This window comes from Puntigrus tetrazona, chromosome 23 (genome assembly GCF_018831695.1).
Source record: "Puntigrus tetrazona isolate hp1 chromosome 23, ASM1883169v1, whole genome shotgun sequence".
NCBI classification, from domain to species: domain Eukaryota; kingdom Metazoa; phylum Chordata; class Actinopteri; order Cypriniformes; family Cyprinidae; genus Puntigrus; species Puntigrus tetrazona.
In genome coordinates, this window is record NC_056721.1 from 10662006 (window position 1) to 10687039 (window position 25034).

The 25034-nt window shown below is 38.0% G+C and overlaps 3 protein-coding genes across 3 annotated transcripts; all 3 read right to left on the reverse strand.

The window, feature by feature from the left end:
• Positions 1–257: 257 nt before the first annotated feature.
• Positions 258–12092, reverse strand: LOC122328766 (syntenin-1-like). Its single transcript, XM_043224691.1, has 9 exons — positions 11936–12092; positions 6369–6420; positions 5684–5780; positions 4163–4263; positions 2804–2962; positions 2459–2634; positions 1558–1729; positions 1382–1473; positions 258–942 (listed from the first exon to the last, which is right to left on the reverse strand). Exons 2-9 carry the CDS (start codon positions 6417–6419, stop codon positions 888–890), a joined length of 903 nt encoding a protein of 300 aa, XP_043080626.1. The 5' UTR covers position 6420; positions 11936–12092; the 3' UTR covers positions 258–887.
• A 1582-nt stretch (positions 12093–13674) lies between these two features.
• On the reverse strand, positions 13675–16145 carry LOC122328798 (peptidyl-prolyl cis-trans isomerase FKBP1A-like). Its single transcript, XM_043224764.1, has 4 exons — positions 15910–16145; positions 15732–15779; positions 14385–14497; positions 13675–14261 (listed from the first exon to the last, which is right to left on the reverse strand). Exons 1-4 carry the CDS (start codon positions 15944–15946, stop codon positions 14133–14135), a joined length of 327 nt encoding a protein of 108 aa, XP_043080699.1. The 5' UTR covers positions 15947–16145; the 3' UTR covers positions 13675–14132.
• Positions 16146–16999: 854 nt separating this feature from the next.
• On the reverse strand, positions 17000–24710 carry LOC122328797 (sodium-dependent lysophosphatidylcholine symporter 1-like). The gene is given in 15 exon segments (XM_043224763.1): positions 17000–17462; positions 17820–17996; positions 18115–18258; positions 19111–19223; positions 19354–19437; positions 19703–19786; positions 19941–20062; positions 20610–20700; positions 20797–20939; positions 20942–20968; positions 21364–21442; positions 21754–21886; positions 23136–23260; positions 24212–24331; positions 24555–24710. Coding segments are annotated over 15 exon segments (1563 nt in total). The 5' UTR covers positions 24633–24710; the 3' UTR covers positions 17000–17419.
• Between the last annotated feature and the right edge of the window lie 324 nt (positions 24711–25034).

Below are 25034 nucleotides of genomic sequence, written 5' to 3' on the forward strand. Positions count from 1 at the left end.
ATATTAAGTGTGTACAGACACCACTGCAACACATCGCTCTTGACCCTCATTGCTCTGTAAAAGGATCTATATTAAAACAGCATGGTGAACAAAGCCTTCTCACTACTGCAGTGTTTTTTTCATTCCATGTTTCAATTTTTTTTTCTAATCATTTGAAGAAGAGGAAACGTATGGTGCATCAAGACATTTTTTTGAACATTTTAGATCCATTGGTATCACCAGGATGATTTATTTTTGTAATAATTTCAGTCTTGAGGTTACATTCGTATATAAATTTTTTTTTTTAGAGACACTAACATTTACAGGATAATGACAGAGAATATTATCAAAGATTAAACACCTAAAAACCAAGTTCAAAATCAATACGAAATGAGTTGTTGCATTTATAAATTCTGGCCCAAGATTCCTTCTGGCAGAATACAGCTGTCTTGGCATATAGATGGTCGATAAAAAATAAAAAAACAAAAACAGAAATGGAAAGAAAGTGTTTGTGCATAGTGGGAAGAATTGAAAAGTGGAGTGTTGAAGCTAATGCTCTCCAAAACGGAAGCTCAGGTTCAGTTTTTATCCCCTTGCCCCTCAGCCAAAATAAAACAATCAGATAATACTACTCAATAATGACAATGGATTATTATTATATAACATGTAATATGACAATTAAACAATGGCAACAATGACATGTAGGACAGAATCAAGAACTAGAAGGCAAAACGATAACAGCCAACGAGTGAAATAGAAAAAAGGCAGTTTTTACATGTTATAAATGAATGTGATTGAGGAGGTTTATCCAATCAGTGATAGACGACCCATGTTGTGGAAGGCTCCAATGGGAAGGCAAGAGATTGTAGGCATTGTGGAAGGGGCTGTGTGTGTGTGGTCTCCTGTGTTCAGACCTCAGGCACAGAGTGATCCATGGAGGACTTCAACAGGCCGCTTGACATCCTGGAATATACAGATTAGGGCTGTCATGACCCTTCACTTCTTGTCTGTTTTGTAACTGTAATCTTAATACATTATAACAAGTCATAACTAAATTTAAACAAAATATAATAAAAATTTGAAAATTTCCATAATCTACTGCATGACTTCTGATATATACTGCAGTGAAAAGTTCAAATGCATCAGGCTTTGGAGGATTGCTTATTTGTACGTCTCATTTCAGAAGGTGTTTTGTGGGATTTTGTCACATTCTCCGATATTATACTACACAAGTGTATCAAATATGACACTCAAAAAGGTATCAGTTTTTTAGATGTTGTCCTTAGTGTTCAAGAAACTGTACCTGTCTGACTATTCTGACTTTTTAGGCTTTACAGACTTAATGCATTACTGGCAAAACATTGTGTATTATCAGTTTTGAGTATTAAAAAAAAAATCTCACTTCTTAATCATGTGTTCGTAGATAAATTTAGGCATGATGGTGATGGTCATGGCAGTGGGAGATGTGGTGAGGATGTCTTTAATCTGAGTGTCCTGCAGACAGAAAAAAACAAAGCAATTTACTCCACAAATCTCCATGTTTTTGGATCCTGAAAACACTTCCATAAGCCCTCCCACCTTGAGTCCGATGACGTTCTGGCCGTTGATCTCACAGATGTAGTGCTCGGTGAGCAAACCATTGCGGGCAGCAGAACCATCCTTCACTAGAGATGTGATTCGTCCAGATTTGAAGATGAAGCCCACATGGCCAGAGCTGTCCTTATGCATTGTGACTGTACGCTGGAATGGTCTGGACCACAAAATAGAGAAATATGACGTATGATACACTTTGGCATCATCTGTGAAATTGGACTTGACCATTTTTGTTTGATCAAGGCATTGTGTATAACTTTAATACAGACAGAAGGGTCATCAAGTGATTCACGTCTCATGCACACAACTAATATTCTGTGGCTATTTTATTAAAATAGCATTTAAAATTGTTAAGCCTTTTGCTTTTAAGTGCCTTACTTACTAACAAATTTTGTTTACTTTTTTTGTTGTTGTGGTTTAATTTTTTTCAAAATAATTTTCTGTGGTAACTGCCACAGATACCAATACAGCTTAACTCTTACCTAAAACAGGAAGTTTCCATTTCACACTAAACTCAATAAATACTACAACTATAATAAATAACCACCAGGAGGCAGCAAAGACCTACACCATTATTACTATACATTTGTCATCTTCATTCAGTCCAACTTGTCATGACAATATTCAGATCATTTTAATGTGGGTTTTTTATTATTATTAGCATACTTATAATTACTGTGTTAATATTATCGTCGGCTATTGTGTATTAAGTAATCAAAAGTGACAGTAAAGGTGACGTTACAAAAGATTTTAATTTCCAATTTTTCTCAACTTCCCATTCATTAAAGTATCCTGAAAATAATAATAATAATAATCATCATCTTACCAATCCCAAACATCTGAACAGTAGTGTGTTTTATATACTATATAGATATAGGTGACCGACCTGTCACGGACAATGAGCTCGATGCGCTGTTCAGCTGCTGCCTTCAGAGCTTTGTGGGCCTTATCTGAGCTCCAGCCAGCAACGTTCTGCCCATTGATCTGCAGAACCTGATCTCCAAAACGCAGGCCACCCAACGCCGCAGGAGAGTTCGCCTGCACCAGCTGGACAAACACTCCCTACAGAAAGAGGAAATGACACCATGAAAGATAACACGATGAAAAGAATGACACACCTGCTCAGAATGAGAGTGTGCTGCCCTAAAAACATATTACCAATTAACCTACATGCCAACTGCACACTCAAAACAATGACTCGGGAGCGTTTAATGCAAAGAGCTTTACTCACATTATCAATATCTCGGAGTCGAAGCCCGACCTTTCCTTCCTGGTCTTTGCAGATGATGACCTCCCGAAGACCTGGACGAATCTCTGCCCTCCTGATGCCCACGTCTGCACCGGTCACGGGCCGCACCATGCCACCCACAGAACTTGGCACTGCCACTTGCTGCCAAGCAAGAGAACATTTTTTCATTTATCCTCATACATACGAGTGCATTGTTTACATATTATAAAACATGAGATGTCGACACTGTGAAACATGCAAATGGTCTAACAAAGTACTTTCCAACCACCGAGTTCTCTAAAAGGTTTAGATTTTGCCTCGACAAAGCTGCAAAGCTTAATAAGAATTCATGACCTACAAACATGTTGTCAGTAGACACTAAGAAACACATAAAAACTAACAAAGGTTTCGTTTTAAATGTCACTTAATATACAAACTAGAAATGTTAATATAGGTTCGTGTTCCTTTCTGCATACTTTAATAAATGTGTTTTCAATTTATTTGCATTTATGACCATTGTGATGGAACAGTAGAAGCTGGAGAGGAAGTGAAAACAGTGGTTTAAAATTCAAATGAGTTTTGATGTATTACTTAATATTAATACTGTAGTATATTTACACCATTGTTCGAAGGTTTGTGATCAAAAAGGTTGTGCTTTTAGAAAGAAATTAATTTTAAAGAAATGAATACTATAAAGGCGTGTTGGTTTACCCACAATATAAAGTTTAATTATATTAATGATAACACTGACTTATATCCAGTGCAAAACCAGAAACACATTTCTGGTTTTGTGTTGATTAAGGAGTATTTGAGCCTTATTAAATGGAGCTATGAGGATACTTGACAAAAAGAGATGCATAAAGGGAGATGCTGGTCTAATGTTCAGGATTATGAACACCGAGTATCTTTTTAAGATGCTCTCTGAAAGCAGCCTACATTAGCATTACTCCAACACAGGCCTTATGGTGCATGAGTCATTCTGAGCTCTGCTTCCAGGAATGATGCTGAAAAGAATAAGACACCCTGTGGCCAGTATGAACTATTCAAAGAAAAATAACAAAAAGCAAAAAAAAAAAAAAAAAAAAAAACAGATGCTAGATGCTAACACACACACAACCACCGCCGCCTCCTCTTTTTCAAATCTTACACAATTATTCTTGGCTGCTTTAACAGAGAAAATATTGTACAAGGCGACGGTGACAGAGATGGAAAAACAGGCTGTAGAGCAAACTGAACCGAGGAAGAGTAACAGCACCGCTAGGGAAACAGCTGAGACTGAAATGTCATTGTTTGCATATATTAAACATTTCTTTATGAGTGCAGATTCTAAATAAACAGGTGCGTTCAGTGACAATCACTTACATTGTCAGCCACCGGGACCAGCGCCAGGTTTCTCTGGACCTCATCGCTGTTCAGACTCAGGCCCATATAGTCTCCCAGCTCCTCCAGATTGGGATACAGAGCTGGAGCGAGAGAAAGAGAAGAAGATGTTTCATATTGAAGTTTAGATTCTCCCGGCGACACAGACCAAGTAGCATAGTAATGTAGTTTGTTTGGGTGTTTTATAACAGCATCAAGTGGAAAAAAAAGCAGAATGCAGAAAAACAGAGAACTGGGAAGGACAGAGTTCAAGTGTCGACACTCAGCCAGTCGCTGCTTTCAGATGAATGTTTCCATCCAGTAATTATTTCCTGAGTTGAGTCATGACTACGGTCCTCCCCTCGTTTCCTCCTGCTTTACCCAGAACTCAGATAGGAAAATGTCCGCCTATGAAACATATTCCCACAGAAACAAAACGTCTCATTTCTACACTGGAAGTGATGATGGCGGGAAAAAGCCAGGCATGCATTTATACAGCTACACTATAAACACATGGTGTAAACTGATAACTGTTAAAAAGTTAGGTTTTTGCCCACACTTAGGCAACAAAGATCAAAAGTGTCAGTACAAACATTTATAATGTCACTAAAAATTACTGTCCTTTTCAACTTTGTATTCATTAAAGAAGTCATGAACTGAGAAATCAAAATTCCCTTAAACTTGTGACTTAAGAGGTCATTGTACTATAAAAACATCATGCTTTCTGTCATGTTGCCGTTAGTCTAAAAAAACAGCTTATATTGAAGGCAGTCTGCCAAAACAACAGCTTAAGGAATGTTCTATGCTATGATGTAATAGTGTGGATAAGCACCGCCTCCTTATAAGATCACTTTTTGTTTAGCCCCGCCCACTACGTTTAGGTTTGCCAAACAAGCCAGGCTTATTTGAGTTAGTATGGCTTATTATGAACCAAATCAATGGACAAAAAGTTGGACTTACTAAAGTAAGCCTGTCTTATTTTGTAGTTTCAAGAAATAGGCCCCTGGTTTGTGTCATTGCGTTGCCTTCCTTCTCATCCCAACACTTTATTTTTCAAGAAGATTCAGGGAGTTACAATACACACACACACACGCATTCTCAAAAACTATATATTATATACTACCATCATTTCAGCACAAGTTACAGTACTATGTGAACCCCACTTTTTTTTTTTTTTTAAACAAACACTCTAGTTATGTAATATGCTGGCAGTGTCTTGGAGCCGCACACAAGGACACAGTAAGAGCACAAAGGTGGAAGGCAGTGCCGCCTGAATAAGAGGGTCTCAACTTGAGCACTTGTTTTACACAGAGACTAAAAAAAAAGAAATTAGGGAAGGTTGCTGAATTGCTCCCAGATTCCCTAAGGCACCTCTTCATTTCCTGTTTGACCACGGCATGAAACAGTGGCAACACTTTCATCTCTATAAAAACAGCTCTCACACGGCACTTCAGAAGTGAAAGAGAGAACGGCTTGATAAGGTAGATAAAAGCGAGCCAGGCGGCGAAGGAAGGAAGACCTCACCTGAGCTTGGCATCCCCTGTGTGGCAGGCTGTGGCTGGTAAACACCCTGAGTGATGGCTGGGGTGCTGGAGGTGGCATTGGCAAACTGGGACTGTGCCTAGAGGAGCAAACCGCATGTGAATCTCATTTACTTTTTAAAAACACCAACTTATCTTCAGTGTTACGCTAAAATAAAAAGCATACTACTAAAAGCGCTAGCTAACTGAACTGAAATAATTTCGAATGATAATAAAATATGAAAAGAGAGTCAGCTTAACCAACATTTAGATTTTTTTTTTTTTTTTTTTTTTAAATACATAAAAATCAATAGAAAATTAACTAAATAATAAAATATAAAGAGGAATAAAAGTATTCATAAAATATGGCCACACAAATATTCAGATTTTAGTTGTGGTCATGATTTTTGCTTCTCTTGAATATTTCAGCAAAACCATCTGCAATATTTTTGATACATCCAAACATGAATCTTGACTGTTTTTTGTGGTTGCTGAATAAATGCACTTAAGCAATCTCTGTGCTGTAGAAAAAAAACGTATGTATTGATAAATATAGTTATTTTTTAAACTAGTTAACGTACAATAAACAATGCGTACAGGTGTTTTCTTAATTTTTTGTAAAATAATTGCAATTCGCTTAATTATCTTCCAGCCCTAACAGATACTTTGAAAGTATAAACACTGCTTACCCTAATGACCTTGTCCACTTTAAGGTCCTCTAGGGATGGATACAATGACATCCTGGAAAAAAACACAACAGTCTCAGCATGAAAATGGAGAAAACAAGGTTGAAATACAGGAAATAATCCTCTGAGCAAGAACATATAGAGCCATATAGCCTTATAGTTTGTTTTTCAGCTGACTAGCAACCACATGACTCACATGGGAACTGAAACACTAATTAGACGGGACGGATGAGGGAGAGTATTAGGAGCACACAGAACACAGGAACGAAAACATGGTGAATTTATCAGGCTGCTCCATCATGACCGACACTTTCAGAAATTTGGTTCCTTCTCAAACACCCCCTTCATCACGCACACACACACACACACACACGGATGTGTCACAGCTCTCCAGGCATTAGTTCTGTGCTTTCACGTTGTGAAACGATCCGCCTGTGAGTCCATCTGTGTCTTCTGCACAGTCATACTCGATGTAACACATCGATCAAAGCAGAAGTTATAATAAGTCCTACAGTAACTCTAGCTGCTCCTGATTTCAGATAGAGGAGAAACTATGGCTTCACAGAGAAAGGGTCGCAACTCTAACACTTGGTAATGGATGTTTCACAGCGCTCCAGGCAACAGATCTGTGTGGTTAAAATACGTCCTCCATATCTCATCAGTAGAGCATGTTGCTAGCAAACACCAGCGATCATGGGTTTGATTCATGGGTGTAGAGAAGATGCTGCAGACGCAGTGGTCGCAAACCAAATCATAAAATGTTCATTAGGAAAATACAAATATTATACAAATTATTGTTTATGACATAGTAGTGCATTTGACTTCTTATCTAATTAAGAGAAAAAAAAATTAAAACCTGTCAAAAAAATAATTCTGAAATTTTGCTACGCCCCTAGTTAATTACCAGATACTTTAGGCTAACTGATCAAATGTGTAGCCTTTGTTCAAATAAATGTTTACATTTGTCATGTGCAATTTTGTTTTTTTGTTTTGACTGTTACATTAAACCTACCCATTAATACTATTATAATATTTCTTTTTGCATAATGTGCCATTTGTATTATATTAGATCAATTATATCAATACGTTTTAGTTAACTTCAAAGTTGCATAAATATTCATCCATTGTAGCATTGCATAAAGCATGTATTATTATTATTATCATCATCATCATCATCATCATCATCATCAGTGCTAAAGTTGCACTGTTAATTATAGTATTGCTGAACAGCAATTAACATTATTAATGTATATTAATTTATATTATAAAATTACATTTGTAATACATTACTTACATTTAAAAATTCAATTGCACAATTTCAATATATTTCCATCAAAAAATAAGGTTTGATACAGCTGAAATCTAGCTCTAGCCCTGAACATTCTGAAAATGATGTACTTTAAGGATAGTCAACATTTTGATGTGCAGTTGTAACACTTCCCGTTCAGCTACTAATCACTAAAGATATGTAGACACACTTCAGTCCGTGTCCGTTAGTCACTGAGTATAATTACAACAACAAACATCCATCGACACCTAGATCCATAGGACACATTTCAAAGATATTTGTTATAAGCTGAACACTAATTTACAACATTGCCTTAAATGTAATGTTAACAAACCCAATTGATATTATACAATGAAAAGCAGATAATGGAGACTAAAGGTTATGATTAACAAAGTGCTAAGGGCAAGGCATGAGCACCAACTCCACATTAAGCTAATAACATCCCACCAGAAACCATTACCACAGAGCCAAAGCTCTAACTATTTCAAATCCAAACAAAATAAAACATTAAACACTGCCTGTCTGTGCTCTTCATCTTACAGTGGAAGAGCAATGAGAAGTTAAGTGCTTTCCTGGGAACGCATCCATTACTGGAAAGGGGAAGGGAAAGGGAGAGACGGACAGAGTAAGCCAAAGAAGCACAAAAAAGTGCTTAAAGACAGAAAGGAAGACATGGAATGGAAAATATGAGACATTTACGTTACTAGAGAAAAGGCCAACAAGATATATAATACAAGCATGTGGTGGATCGATGCTGACATTAGTCACAATCATATGACCGAGATCACGTGACGTAACCACTGGTTGTTAATCACTTGGTTACTGTAAACGTCACAACAGCAGAAACCAACATCAGATTCAGGAAATGACAGAAACCCTGCTCAACGAGAAAAGACTAGGCCCTAGAGCATCTAAACACATCCTGAAACATGAGTGTAACGAAAACATGACCGCATCACAAATACAAAAGACACGAAACGATTGGTTGGAGCAAACTGCCCTGTGCTCATTCACATTAAAAAAAAATTTAAATAAATACCGTTCAGTTTCTTGCACAGACACGTCATTTTGTGTCGTCACGAACCACAGGGTTTGATTTGGTTTCGTCCGTGTATTTTTTACTTATTTATTTTTTCACGGAGAGAAATCAGTCATTTATTTAAATGCAAATGATGGATTATGAGGAGGATGTTTAGGCAATAAATACACTGTTTGCTTCACATATCTTTAGTCTCAGTAGGTGCTCTTGCTAACAGCAGATAAATCTTGGTACAGCCCCCAGAAAAATGTTAAATTGAGCTTAGTTTAAATAAAAATAAGAGAAATTTAAAACAATCAACACAGATTAAATGAAAAAACTAATGGTATGGAATTAAATGGTATACACCATTACATAAATGTAACATTTCACTGCCTGATCTGTCACACTGTGAGGACGACGGCAAAGCAGCTGTTCTCCGTTAGTAGTAGAACGCCACAAAGAAGCTGCTGAAGTCACGAACGCACAATATGAGGTTGGAATGCCGTGGCCGTTTAAAGTGGTTGAGAGACCGTATTATATAACTGGCAGACTGCAACGGTTTGAGTTCAAAATCTTCGTTTGGGAGTTAAAGATCCTTGTTTGTGTTTTACTGAAGTCACCTACATCCTGGATGCCCTGCGGGTGAGCAGATAAACAATAAGGGGCGAACTAAACCCCTGAAGTCTTCTAAATACTCATTTCTAACGAGAAACATTAAGTTACAGGAAAACAAATGTAGGATGGTTGAATGTTGCCAAATGAGAATGAGGCAAAATGAAAGAAATGCTCATTGCCTCACTTCCCTGAAAAGACATCTCACATACTAATGGAGATAGTTAGTAGATAGAAAACAGGAACTAATCGGGCTGGACTGAAACTCAACAAACTGCCTGGAGACTGTTTTTATGCATGTAGGAACATACAGGTTTACAAGCAGATTAAAGAGACTCTGGAGCTGCTTATTCCACAGCATCAGGCTTAAGACTACTACGTGCTCCTACACGTTCGCAAATCGCACAAATCTATGAAGCACTCACAGACAGACGCGGCCATAAAACAGGAAAAGAACGAAAACTCTCGCCCACATCCTCATGAATAAACTCCCACATCGGTGCACACAGAACAGCTCATGCAAACCAACACATACTGCCTTTTGACGTCACACACACACACACGCACTCATGTAAAAGCAAACACACGCACTGAAACATTTGCTGACGTTTGAACCACAATGTCAAAAACACGCGCTAAATATATCTTACAGGCTCCTTTCACACAAACACTGTTTCTCATCGCAGAAAAATGTCTCTGTGATACTAAAGGGCCATTATTCCCTGTCAAGAGCACTCCAATAAAGTAGAGATGTCTCCAAATAGTGGACTAATGGAGACAGTGAGTAATCTTCTCACAGACATGTGTGCCTCTATTGTGTCTAGTTCAGCTACTCGCATGAAATTAAGCGAATCGACTGGGCACAAAGTGTGTCGTAAATAAAGCAGGAACACAGAATGACTGGGAATCTCATCACTGAGGCTGTAAGTCATCAGAGGTCAACACCTGTTATCAGTGTTATTTTCATTAAAGCCAAAACGGAGTAGTTTGAGATTGTTCTCTTCCATATTATGACGTACAACCCAGCTAAACAAATTATTGAAATAGGACAAGCACGGGCTGGGTTTTTGATTGGATAGAGATAGATCTGCTTGCAGTCTGAGTTCGTGGACAAACTAATTGGAGGAGTCTGGCATAAGTTTCGATTTATGCATCGGCGATTCATTAAGATTAATGACAAACATTTAGAAACTATATAGGCTGAATTTTAATTTAACAAAACGGGGGAATAATGTAAACAGAAATATTAAATGGACACTAAACTAAAGCGAATTAAGAAATTAACTAAATTATAAACTATAAAAACCCTATCTTTGTTTTAGTGTGAAACCGTATGAATCACAGCGAACTAAAGCAGGATAAAGCAGAAGCAGTGGAATGTTTTCACACTGCCTAAATCCGGTTTAGATGACATCTTTGACTAAATATAGTCTACTTTCAGCGCGACTGCAGAGAAAAAGAATCTTTAGTGCAAACTCAAGTTAGGGACAAAGCCAGCGGATAACTGGGTGAGGGGCCTTTGGTATGGGGGAGAATGGGCAAAGCTAATTTTCAGACAGACTGAATGAGTGCTGAGCATAATAAACGACTCTGCCATGGCAACAGTCTGTAACTCTATTGACTGAGTCCAGCAAAGGATCCATGTGGAAATGTCCCATCCATAGCATAGCTTTAGGAAAATATAATGCCACTGTCATAAAATAAACGAGTTAAACATTTAATATGACTATTAGCCTTTTCTCAATCACCTAGTGACATAAATGTCAAAGATGAAATGGTGTAGATTATTCTAGGCAGCTGACTGATTTCATCACACGGGAAAGTCCCTTAACCCTAACTAAAACAAACAAACAAAAAAACTGTATTTTATGAGCCAAACTTTATTCAGTACCTGTCAACGCTTTTATTTCGTCGTTTATTTTCCGCCATCAATATTTCAGTTCTTTGCGTTACGTATGGACCGAACATACAGGAATAATCGAAAGTAAAACTTGTTTCTCAAGAAACAAAACACGACCAAGTTTCACATCACTGACACACATCTAAAGATTTAATACGCAAATAAGAAATCGCATACAGGAAGCTGAATGAATGTTATAACGTCGACATCGTCATGTGATTCACTGCCGAGTAATGTATGTCTATGTGATTTTTTTTTGCTCTAAATTAAATTTTACCCACTACCTGTAAGGCGACGAAAGCACCTGTCGTCTGTTAAAAAAATACCAAACTGATATTTTAATCACTGTCACCTTAAACTAAGAATTATTAACACGATATAAAAGCGGGCTGACCGTTACAGACAGCATTTGTTGTGTTTAGCTCTCGAGCTAGTCACGGCAACTCCGTTAGCAACCGCACCATCGTGCTAATTACGCGAATAAAGTTGTATTTCTTTCTCCCAAAAAGAACGACCAGCTGATACGACGCAAAATATCCTTAAAAACGAAAACGCGATCGATATGACTGAACGAAGAGCTCGGCGAAGTAAACGCCAGCCCGTCTTTGTTCTTCGTGCGCGTTAGCAGCAGCCCGTGTAAGTTTAGCTTCGGTTAGCCAGCGAGTCCCACGTACCTGCCCGAATAAATTCACTTTGACGAGCATCAGAATAACGGCGTTTGCGTTAAAGGGTGTCGTGTCGCATCTTACCTTCCTGCTTTCTGACGACTGACTTCTGAAGAATATGGTAAATGTGATGGTGAAGAATGTAAACAAGCCGAGCACAGTAAACGGGACTCTTTTCCCCTTTAGGTTGGTGCGGTGAAGTGAACAGAGGGGAGGTGATCTCGAGAAAGTACGTGCGTGTGTATTTCTTTTTGCTTTAGTAGCTCAGTTCACTTCCTCCTACCTCATTCGTGTAGGGCTGGGCTGAATCTTCTATTTATACATTTGTTACTCATTAACTTCAGCACAGTCACTCTGACTGACAAAAACTACCATGGTAACAATAACTCCATAGTCCAGTTATTAGTAATGCTGTAAAATCACTGGACTGATCTGGGATCAGTTATTTTTTTGTGACAGGGCTGGAATCCAGAGATATCGGTTCTGCCAATATACCAAACTGAATACAGTAACTAGGCCTGCATTAAATGACTGCACTCATTTTAACGTTCTGGTTTGATTGTGATTTATGTGTTATGTAAGGGTTTCCATAATGAGTAAATTGCTGAACTACATCAGCCATAAATTAATTGTTGCCCTACAGTAAAATCTGCTTCAAACAAATTTGGTAAATGTATCCCGCTCTTCGGCATTCATTTATTATATTAGAAGTACCACTAAAAGACAACAGGATTATTATTTGACATAAAACATTGAAGGTACTGATCGGAAAAGACACAAATAAGCAACATTTTCCAAATACACTTTGTAGAATTATTTGAATCGTTTTATTGTCTTTAAGACAGTACATAAATATACAGTGCATTACAGAAATATTAAAGCCATATATTTGATGCTTGACTTAGAATCACAGACATCGCCAGCATCCACTCAAGTATTTAAGCGTCTACAGACTTCTATTAAATTAAAAATGATTTCCATGTCAATACAAAAGAGCACTGTCACTGTATCCGCATCCGATATATTCACATCAATTGTCTAGGCGGCGCAACCTACATTAACGTCCATGAATAGCTGAAAATAATTTAGCATCAGAACGGCAATTAGTGTATGTCACGATATGTAGTGTAGGTCACAACCCCTTATTTTTTTCCAGACATCTTTGTCTTTCAGTTAAACATAGTCTTTCATTTCCATGAGGACAGAAAGTGCCCATCAATTACAGATATTAATTAGCAGGTTATTGGTTGATTCTGAGATTCAATGAGACAATGAACATGATCACAAAATCCTTAAGCACTAAGAATGGCATGCATCTATTGCTGCGGTGCCAAACGTGCCGCTTACTCCACTACAGAACCTCATCAAACACAGAAGAGAGGGAACACGCTGAAAGCATTTCCAAATAGCTGCGTGTTAATAAAATACAGCAAAAAAATAAACAAAACCTATATATAAAAATGCTGCTCACCAAAATGACAGAAAAAGCATACTTCATTACTTGTATTAATCAGACCGGTCTATAGTAAAGTTTTATTTCAGGTAATGTGATGGCACTTTTTCAGTTGATATGGTCACTTTGCAGATATACAAAACCAGCGGTATTCTGGCAGATGTCTAACACACAAGGAGGCACAAGATTTTGCTTCTTTTTTGTCTAATTAAAACCAGCGAGCCTGTTCAAACTACAAATAAATTCAGTACTGACATATTTTGTTTTAAAAAGCGTTGAACGCATAATTGATGTATTTATTCAATCTAAGTGTTTATATTACAAACATGATCTAATAAGATTTATTTCTTTTTCGATTGCTGTTCGGGATAGAGCCACAGATTCTTTAGCAAGTTTGTACTTGGTCTCAAGCCGACGACGATCACAGTGTAAGAAAAAGTCACAAGAAGTCTAAAGGGTTCCTTCAAGCATTCAAGTTCAAGATTAAGGACATTGCAAGGTTTTTGGTGGTATCAGAGCAATCAGACAGGAAGAATGTTGGATTCAAATTAAAAGGAGCTAAAGAATCATTTCTGGTGTAATTTGACCAACGCAAAAAATAAAATGTCGGAGAACCGATAAGATAAAGCACTGTTTTGTACGTAATGTGCCAAAACTGTGGGGTAGGATGCTCAATAAAGCTTAGAATCAAAATAAAAACTAAAATATGGCCTGACATAAAGAGAGAATTGATTTAATCAGGCTTCTAATGTTAAGACTAAACCTTTTGACACTTAAGCATTTGTAATAGAATCCAAAATTGACAAAAGGCATTGTTAATGCATTAAATCACTCCAAACTGAGAAGCTCCACGTCGAAGATGAGGGTCGCATTTGGGGGAATAATCCCGGGATGGCCTTTATTACCGTAGGCAAAATCAGGTGAACAGGTCAGCTTTGCACGCTGGCCCACACTCATCTAAAAGTCACAAAAACATCAGCATGAATTATGTGAATTAAGTGCTTCATTAAGAAATAATTTAACCTCAGTTTAACTCGAAACATATGATAAGTGATCATTTAAGTGGCCAGAACCACGTACCTGTGCAATTCCTTCCTCCCAGCCACGGATAACTTCCTGTTTACCAATCTTGAACTTAAATGGCTTGTCACGGTCACGGGAAGAGTCGAACTTCCGTCCATCTGTCAGAGAGCCTGAAGATTTAAGAGGAAAGGGACGAGGCCAGAAAAACAGGAAATGAGGTTAGAGCGTCGGATAAATGGGCTACTTTATTATAGTTCTGCTCTATCGGGGAGATTTTCCCATCTCTCTAGAGAAGAGAGTCACCACAAAGCAGGAATCGGTTGCATTCGTTAAGCATGGATCTACTGTACAAGGTAATTCTCTTTAGAATTAGTTCTTCCTGACCTGTTGCTATGACTCGATACGAGTATAAATCAAGTTCACAGGCAGAATATCTCCCACTCTTCTTCCCGTGCAATAAAGAAATAATGAGATGGAAGCCCTGAAGCACAAGGTGGAAATTAGTTTGGAGTGCTTTACCTCGCCGCGTCCAATTTCTTCTTTATTTTCTCACTGCTCTACATGTACGTTTGTGGCCTTTTTGTCTTCGGTTTTTATTTATCGCTTTAGTAAATAAAAAAAGTCATCGAGAAATCATAGAAAAGTTTTTGTAAAAATCGGAATAAGTCATTTTAAGAGAGAGAGAGAGAGAGAGAGAGAGAGAGAGGCAAACATGATCAAAAAAATCATAAACAAAAGACAAAATGCAACAAAAAAAAGAAAAAGAAGATCGTGAAAATGTAATGCACCGTTCAGTGTGGGCTTTTTTGGCACAATGTTGAATATTAAATAGTGCAAGCAGCCTATGCAAGATGGCAGGCCGTTTGTCAACTGTAATAATGATTTAACTGTATGAAAAACTTTCCGAGATTCAATTAACTATTTAATCATCAAATAATCTACTTGGCAGAATAGGATTTCTCGGTTAGCGATTAAAAGCCAATCACAACATCCCAGGGGTCGACTTAGTCGGTCCAGACAGTGATAATCCATCTGTCCGACGCCGTCAGCCTCGCTATCCAACAAAGACCGACTCGGTCTGTAAGATCCGTTCAGTCTCAGTCTCAGCTGTCAGATGAGGATCACGTCTGCGGACAAAACGCCAGTGCGTGCAAACAATACCCAACTAATAACGCGCAACGGCTTTATTTGTTTGTCTTCCTCTGCACATTGTAGCGCTGCATCTTCACAGCACTCCCACTCTCCGGATAAAGCTTTTAAACGCGGATAACGCGTCAGTTTTAAAATACGCGTTAACATTTTTTCAAGTCGCTATTTACCACACACAAAAATCCACATTCGTGCTCAAAAATCAGCACACCCCACCAAGAACACAACAACAACAACAACTGGTATTCAACTCACCGACATAATGCACCACACAGGTCTGTCCTTTTTTGGGGAAAGTCCTCCCTGCGAAAGCCGCGCGAGGAAAAACAGGGAGCAGGAGGACAGAGCAATAAGATAACGCCGTTAAACGCACGCAACTTCACAGATAACACGCCACTTCACGTAACAGACGCTGCGATTCGAGTGACTTTACCGTCTCCGGGGGTTATGGTCTCGAGCTCCACTCCCATTTCGTCCGTGTCGCGCGCGGTGTGTTTCTGAAGAGCCCTGCTGCACGGCGTCTCTCTCTCACAGCTGTTCGCGGGCGGAGAGGAGCGATGCTGGCGGGTCACGTGACCGCGGGGAGAGGGTCCAATAGCGGCGCACTAATTCAACATAAATCCCGCTGATGACAAACGCGACCCCTCTCCTTTGTTAGTGAAAGATGCGGTTAGCCTGTTGTTTTAAAAGTACTTTTAAACGCTATTTTGTGAGCACAAAAAGAAAATATGGATGAATCCCCAGCCTTCAGCACGTCGTATTATGTAACGTGCTCTCAACACCCATTTCATCTTGAGTGTTGTGATGTGGGTGAGTGACTGGAGCAGCGCGGATACACCTCCCACGCCCCCTCCGCGAACAACACGTCAAGTCACCTAAAGCGTGTTAAACGGCCACAGGGGGGCGCAGTGAGCAACACGAGACAATGCAGATGCTCGCAGTTGATGTTGATGCATTTTTACACCATCACCGTGGAATACAAGCGCCGTTACAAACACTTAGACTAGCTGTGTGCGCTCTTTCATCGTTGTAATACCCTCTCGCAGCTTACAGTTTCTCAAAACTTCGCCTCTTTGCTCTAAACTCTCACACACACAAATCACGTGCGAAACAGCATGCATTTCATGCGAAAGCAAACGCTATCTTTTACTTTCTTGTATCTTTTGACTGTGCGCTGGAGTTTGTCACAGCGCTCACTTGTACATGCATGTGTGTGTGTGTGTGTGTGTGTGTGTGTGTGGGTAGATGAAATTGGGCTGTGTCCTATATGGTGCGACATAGCAAAAAAAAAATGGTTTGCATGTTTGGTGTGGTTCTGGTGTTGTGTGACTAATAAAGATTTTTTGCAAGCAGTTGTTAAAAATGGTAAGTGTGGCATTTAAAAAGCAGTTTTTCACAAATCAAATACAAGAACATATAATGTACTAGCATTTTTTGCAGACTTAGTCTGGAGAGTGTCACTCAAGTAGCCTACAACTTTTAGTGTGTAAGCAATTAAAAAAAAACTGTCATATGCAGTAACATTTATTAGTAAGCCATTTTATTCACTGGTTGATATAAACACATTTTACATGGCAACATTAGCTTAATATGGGTTTGAGGCAGGATTATCTGTTTGGCTGAGTATGGTACAGAAATTACACACTGCATCTTTAAGTACACTAATATCTCTCAATTCTAGTCCTGAGGGCCCCATAGCAATGCACGTTTTCAATGTCTCTTTTATTCATCTCTTTAGCAGAGATTCAGCCCAATAAAGATCTCCCTGACCTGAAAGAAGCGTGTATGTTTAGTGAGAGTCCTAACTAATGTTGGTGTCCTCAGGACTGAAAAATATTCACAATGCACAATAAAAAAAAGCCTTTACACCGAGATTAAAACAGGCCATGTTCATGATCAACATTTCAGCAGTGTTACAAAAGTAGTGAAAGCCACTCATTACTTCATAGGCTTAGTTCTTCTTCTCCTTTCAAGCCAGTCTCTGTCCTGTGTATGTCAAGAAAACACACATAATGACAAAAGATAATAAAGCTATTGCAACTTGTCAAGCAAAACTGAAACAGCGTGTGAGAACAGGAACATAATACACAAGACTTTAATTTCCATAGAAGTAAATCTTGGCCTTTAGTGTGTGAGAAGTTGCTTGTGTAAAAAGCAAGCTGTGTTAACAGAAAAAAACCCACCAAAAACTGCATGATCTTTTTGATGTGAGCAATTGCTTCTGTCCCATTATCTTTTTTAAAATTCTGTAGAACGCATTAGTGTCACATGACTGAGCTAAATAAACACCTTCAGGTGGATCAAGACCTTCGATCTTCTAAATAAACAGACAAAAACACATACCCTGCTTTTCTTAATGCTTCTTGGATTTTCTGTCGCTGTTCTTCGTTGATGGGGTAGAAGTAAAACATCACCAAGCTGATGAGCAGCAGGCAGATTGGCACAGGAGCGAAAAGCACCTTCAGAGAGTGTATGACCTCTGGATTGTGTTTACAAGCACCAGGCTTGTATCCTACAAAACTGAAGAGTTAGGGAAGGAGAACGTCACATGAAGATTTCACGTGAAGCTGCAGGTTTAGAGGGGTTCAAAAAAGATGTGGTACACAGATGTGAAAATCTGATTAGAGAAAGCTCTTACTGTAAAACCAAAGTAGAGACTCCAACAGACATGCCTCCTCCGAATTTGTTGAAGAAAACGTAGCAGGAGTAGAACAATGGTTCTAGATCATGGCATGATGGGTTCTTAACTTTAAAGTCATCCACTACATCTGGCAACATTGACCTAATAAATAAACAATTTAGTTATACAGTATATACATATACATTTCATATACTGTACACACACACACACACACACACACACACACACACACACACACACACATAAGTATATATACTATCACTAGCCACTTTATTAGATAAACAATTTTCAACTGCTAATTGATGCAGACGTCCAATCATCCAAACAACTCAATGCATTTAGACATCTAGGCATGGTCACAATGAGTTGCTGAAGCCTAAACTGAGCTTCAGAATTGGAAAAAAAGGTGATTTAAGTCACACTGAATTTCAGAAACTTCTGACCTACAGGGATTTTCCTTGCATAACCATTTCTAGAGTTTACAGAGAATGGTCCAAATAAAAGAAAATAGCTAGAGGCAGTTCTGTGGTTAAAAACGCATTGCTGATGACAGAATTCAGAAGAGAATATCCAGACTGGTTCAAGCTGATAGAAAGGCAACAGTAACTCAAATATAAAATATCCACAAGGTACACAGAAGAGCAACTCTGATACGCACAACGCGTCAAACCTTGACGCAGGTGGGCTACAGGTCACTCCTGTCAGATAAGAAGAGGAAACCGAGGCTATGACCTGCACGGGCTCAGTAAAATTGGACAACAGAAGATCTGGTCTGATGAGTCTAAATTGTGATCGGATTTTGGTATGATGTCATTCTGAATTGACCAATTGTTATAATGATGAACACATCGTGCAGCTAATTCCCAGCTGAGCACCATCTAATGTAGAGTAGTATTTCAGTAATGCACAAGGAAAACATTGGCGGGAATATGTGTGTCTTGGTGGAGCAAGGGCTTTAGCAGTAAAACAGATGATACATGAGAGTTAAATTACCAAGGGAGTAGATAGAGGGCTGCCAGACTTGCACCAGCTACCATGGACATAATAATGAAGACAGGTAAATTACTTTTCACTAGGGATATCACAGTTAGAGCTGGGATATAAATCTGTAGAGAAGAGGAGAAAGAGGGTCAAAAAAGTGGAAACTATTTCAGTTATTTGTAGTTGTAAGAGCACTCCCATTTCCTTTCTCTGCAGCCATGAATAATCTTTTTAGAAACATAGAGCGGTGCTCACTGATAGGCCGATGAATATGGTGGTCTTCTTGCCTTTTTTGACCAGTAGTGTCTGCCACATTGGGATGGATATTGTAGCCGATGTCTGCCCAAGAAAAGATTAATAAATAAAATTTTATGGTTTACATATTGTACACGTGAGACCGTTCCAAAATGTTTAATGTGTTGTGCTTTGATATAATTATAGAATTAAATTAATTTAATATCATTTGCTTTATATCATAAAATTTAAATAAAAAGTAAAATAAAAATCTATATTATTTATTTTTAAAAATACCCTGGTTATAAAAAAGTAGTTTATAGAGTTTAGATCAGGTAGAAATGGCTCCTTGAAATAATGAATCCCTCACCAGTAATATGAGAACAAGATGTTGGAAATATGCTCCCATATTCGCTGCGTGAGTACAGAAGAGGGCGAAATTCCCTTGAGCCATCTGAAACAAATATTAAACCCACTTGTGTGACTAATGTCAAAACTATCAAACACACCTAGGCATTTTTCAAGGCAATACGATTATGCTCTTTTGGTATTTTGATGTTTAACAACTATTACAATACATTCATAATTCAAACAGAACAACTTCTGACCTGGAAGGCTAGTGAAGCAAACAGGAAGCCAAATACAAGCCGCACATATGGAGTGTGTCCCACCATCAACTTTATACCAGTTAGATAGGGGACATTTACGCTGTCCAGTTTACTCAGAGGGGCTGAATGAGAATAAACATTTGCAAATCATTATTAAATAGATTGCATGGTCAAAAAGGTTGCACTCTAATATTTAGTTTTGACTTGCAGTGCATTTTTACGACAGTTTTTTGCTATGAAGAGCATTTGTATTTAGCAGAGATCTTGTATTGACAAAGGGAGCACTCCCAGACTTTTAATGGGGTTATGGTCAGGACCCAGTGATGGCAGATTCATGCATAAAAATGATTCTTCATGCTCACTGAACCTTTCTTTCACACTTTAATCCTGATCCTTCTGTTAAACCCGAAACAGGCTTCCTAGGATCTTCCAACCTGGTTGTTTAAGGAATTAAAAGCAAACACATAACCTGCCAAAAGCACTGCAATAACTACCAAAACTGCTATCTGCTATGTAAATAAACAACTTCTATGGCAACATTCTTTTGGCAAGGCAGTTTATTTATGTTTCAAAATTACTGAGGCACAATTAGCGAAGTCTGAAAGAACATGTGGGACACCAAACAACAGATGTTAGCATTTTAACTCGTGTAAACTCATCTGGACCTACCCAACTGTTCCTTCACACCAAGAAAGAGGACGAGGCAGCACAGAAAGTACAGCAATCCCAATACTAATGCTCCAGTCAAATACGCTTTTCTCTGTAGAAATTAAAAGGCAAATCACAATGTGTATTTCCCTGCTTCAATACAGAACAAATTTCAGTACATATTCATAGGATGTTCTCTGTGCCTCACTGTATTTCGTAGAGCATCAGATATGCCATCCAGAGATTCAGTATAGTTCCCAGAAACCCCTTCCGTGGCGTTCTGTAAACTGCAGGCGTGTGTCCTCTTGGCATGGTGCACTCCCACTATCTGACCCTGAATGGCAGCTCCGCCAGTGTAGCGAACACTTCCATGCCCATTCCTGTATCGTGAGAGAGAACAAAGCTCCTGACGTGTCTCTTTTACATAGGAAACAGATCTCGGTTAAGGTTACAATCTATATATGTCAACATTTCTGCTCTCTACTTCCACTATATCTGTATTAATAACAATAAAAAAGGTTGGAGAAAGGATGTTTTTTGCTGGTGACAAGATTATCGTCATGCATAACAGAGACCCATTGTTTTCTGTCAGTAAAACATTTTGTCCTTATTTCTTTTCGGATGTCCTTTTTGAAACCAACATGTATTTTTGTAAGCCGTTTCATCAAACTCTAACTCAATCAGTGAAGATTCAAGACGGCTGACTTTGCAACAAAACCCTACAAAATAGGATACATGGCAATTCTTTCAACTAACTGCAGTTATATTTTCTTACTGTATCCAGTGGCCGAGTCTCGATCCTTCTGATTCCCCCCCAGAAACATGTTTAGGGAAGAATATGGCACATGGTAGCACTAAACATGATAGAGACAGGAAAAAATAGCTTTAGTGTCAGTTATGAATCATATAACACTATAGTGATGAGTACTATATCTAATTTTGGAGTAAAGTATCATCAAGAGCTGGGCATCATTATGACACTGTATATTTGTTTGTAATGTACGCTAAATGTGCATTCCAGTGTATTATTGTATATTCTGTTCCAAAAAATGTATTTAAACATCTCCCTATGCAGGAAATGTCCTTAACAGCCAAACGTCTTTTATTGTAAATCTGTAAAACAGCAGTTAGCACAGTGGGCAGATAAAGGTAATAGTGGTCTTACACTCATGAAGGTGTCAAACAGACAGCACCATGTGAAGTACCAGCCGAAACTGAAGCCAGAGGACATGGTGTCCTGTGGGGTATACCAGAGCATAACGTATGATAGGACCCCAAGTGGCATCGAGAACACAATCCTAAATAAAGAGCGAAGTTGAGCACAGAGCAGACATGCGACACAATTTTGCATCTTTAAAAAAATCTCTTTGAGGACAGTATATTTAGGCTGCACAATTAATACATTTTCTGATTGCAATTTTCAATAATTTATTCGTTCAAAGTGGCAATTAAACGTTCAAAGTCTACTATGTACAAAGATACAGCAATGAAACGGTTAATCCAAACCATCAAGACACACACACACACACCTATACACAACGATATATGAAACCTCAGTAACACTTTCAATAAGGTTTCAGCTAATAACTTATAAGCTATATTAATTAGCATGAACATTTATTATATAGCATTTATTCTACACACCACAGCTATAGTTGCTTATTAGTTTTTAACATCACATAAGTTAACATGAACAATATTAATATGGCATTTGTGAATCTTAGTTAATATTATGTTCAAGATTGAGTTTTTTGCTAACATAAACTGTAGAAATTTGTTGTTCACACTTAGGTTGTTAGTTGTGAATTAGCTAATGTTAAAACTATATTATTTAACTACTAGTTAACATGAACAATAATGATATAACATTTATTAACGTTAATTAAAAGCAAGTTTAAAACGTATTAATACTTTTTACTAATAATTTTTTATATTTAAAGTTGTATTGCAATATTAGTTTATGTACTTTAAATTAACATTTAATTTTAGTATCAAGTAGCATTAAAAAAGATTATTAAATGATTTTAAATATATTGTTATTATGTAATTTGATATTTTTCATTTTCGAAAGGTTTCTGAGCATCATAAAGTTATGAAACTAACCATACTTCATCAGAATGACGTGTGTGCTGTAAGTAAAAAGTTTTAAAGTATTTGGATAATGGACTTTTAACACAATAAGACACTTACTGCTATCTATATTAGCTTCACTTCCAAAAAAATCATTATTGCAACACCATTCAAGCTATCCAAAAGCTGTTCGCAGTTTAAGTTTCTCAATATATTGTCAACACGTAGAATTGCTTGAATTCACAAATTTCAGATTTCGGTTGTTTTCAGCTTGTTTATGTTCATGTAAAAACACGGCATGCAGCTGCTTCAAACAATGGCATAAACATTATTCAGTGTAAATGGGGATAATCGCAATTAATAATTGCAATTTATATGATCGGTAATATGAGCAGCAGCCTCTGGTCAAACTGTGAAATATGTAAAGCAGTTGAGGATGTGCTTTGCACAAAGTCTGATGCAAACCAGTCCACTCACCAAGGGATAAGTTTGCCAATTCTGGTCCGGCCACTCTTACTCACGGCATATCCTATCAGAGGATCTGTAACAGCATCCCAAGCCCGACCAAGGAAGAGAATGATGGATGCAGAGAAAGCTTCCATCTATAACAAACACATAGACACAAGAAAATTCGTCTTTACAAAATTGTTGTATCCCATTTACGTTACAGAACGTCTCATGCAGTGTGAAAACGCACTTACGTATAAAATGATTTATTAAAATTTTAATTATTTAAAGCACACAACGTATTAACTTTCACAGGATCTTTGACATGTTCATTTGACTTCCTGTGCTATAAGTTCAGCTAAACACTGTTGAATGTGGCATGCAAACATAACATGCAAATTCACACAGTTATGGCGGACCATGATGAGGCCTCATGAATTTTATAAATGCTCAGCTGTTCAATGATTTTAGAAGCACGGATCACACAGTGATTGTGTTTCACAAACAGCCCTAAAACAGCCCAAGTGAATGCCCGAGGTTTGATGCTACAATCTCCAGACCCATCAAAATAACTAATGCGAGTAAAGACCAAGACCAGACCAGTTTTAATGCCTCATTATTGTTTGTGTTATCTTTCACATTCCATTTTAATGGAAAGTGAAAACTCAGTAAAGCGATACAGCTGATTGCATCAAGTTCAAAAGACATCAAATAATATTTTAACATGTTTACGCAGTTAAAAAGGCAGCAAATCATAATCTAAGTCATCTGTACATTTGAGTGCAAATAACACCAATGTTACAGCTGTGCCGGGTGATTTCCTGGATCACTATTATAATTACTGGGTGTGGTAGTGTTAAAAACTAAATATTTTTCCATAATATATACTTTCTTTAAAACATTAGGTCAATGTATGTATCATGCCTCTTTACTCATACAGATTAAATAAAAAAATAAGGCATTATATATAATGACATAACATGTATAATTGGGTATGTCTTTTTTGTGATACCAGTGAAAGACTGGTGTGAAACTGCAAGGTTTTGACTCATATGGTCCCCACCGAGTCTTGATTAAGACCATGTCTTCTATCTTTTTACACTCACCTTCACAACATCCAGTAAAAAGATCTGCATGAAAAAGCCCTTGGCGTTTGCAGTCATTTGATAAGGCATTCCTCCAACTGCATAGCACAGTTTCCTGGAGAAAGGGATGCCTGGATTTTTCTGCACGGGATCAACACATAAGCGTCAACCTCTCACGTGAACGCTTTAGTGAATTAGGTTGTTATATTTCAATGTTATAATAAAGCATTGCTCCGTTCTCTAATGCTAACTGCTCAAATGCAATATTTTGCAACATCTTTTGGAGTTTCCTCTATGCTGAAAAGCCGTCATTTACATGATCAAAACCTGCGGTTTATAAAGAGTGCTGTATGAAATGTCCTACCGGTTGATTGTCGTCATTTTCTGTGGCACAGATGCTGTCGTCTGCTTGTTTGTCCAGTGCACTACGACTGTTGGCCATCGTTAAGTTGTGAAAGAGTTACCAGTTACAGCCTTTTAGTGCCTCTTATACTTGTTGCAACATGGGCGTGGGCTGTTCCTCTGCGTTGGTCCGAAAACCTCAAAACCACTCTGGTAAGCTACTTTAGCGAATAATTCTTCGACTAATAATGGAAAGCCGAAAGTCCAAAACAAATGTAGCCTATTCAGTGCCAGTGTGGTTTTTAATGTTAGTTTGAAACACCTAATTCATCATTCAGTGATGTATGTGTATATAAAGCGCTGTATATAAACACTGCGTGCAATGCCAATAGTTCAAAAAGAAAAGTTATTTTGCATGTTTGACTGATCACACCAGAGTCAGGAAATCCTCATTTTAGAACGACTTAAGTTCAACTTTAAATGTTAGGTGTTTTTTTTTAAA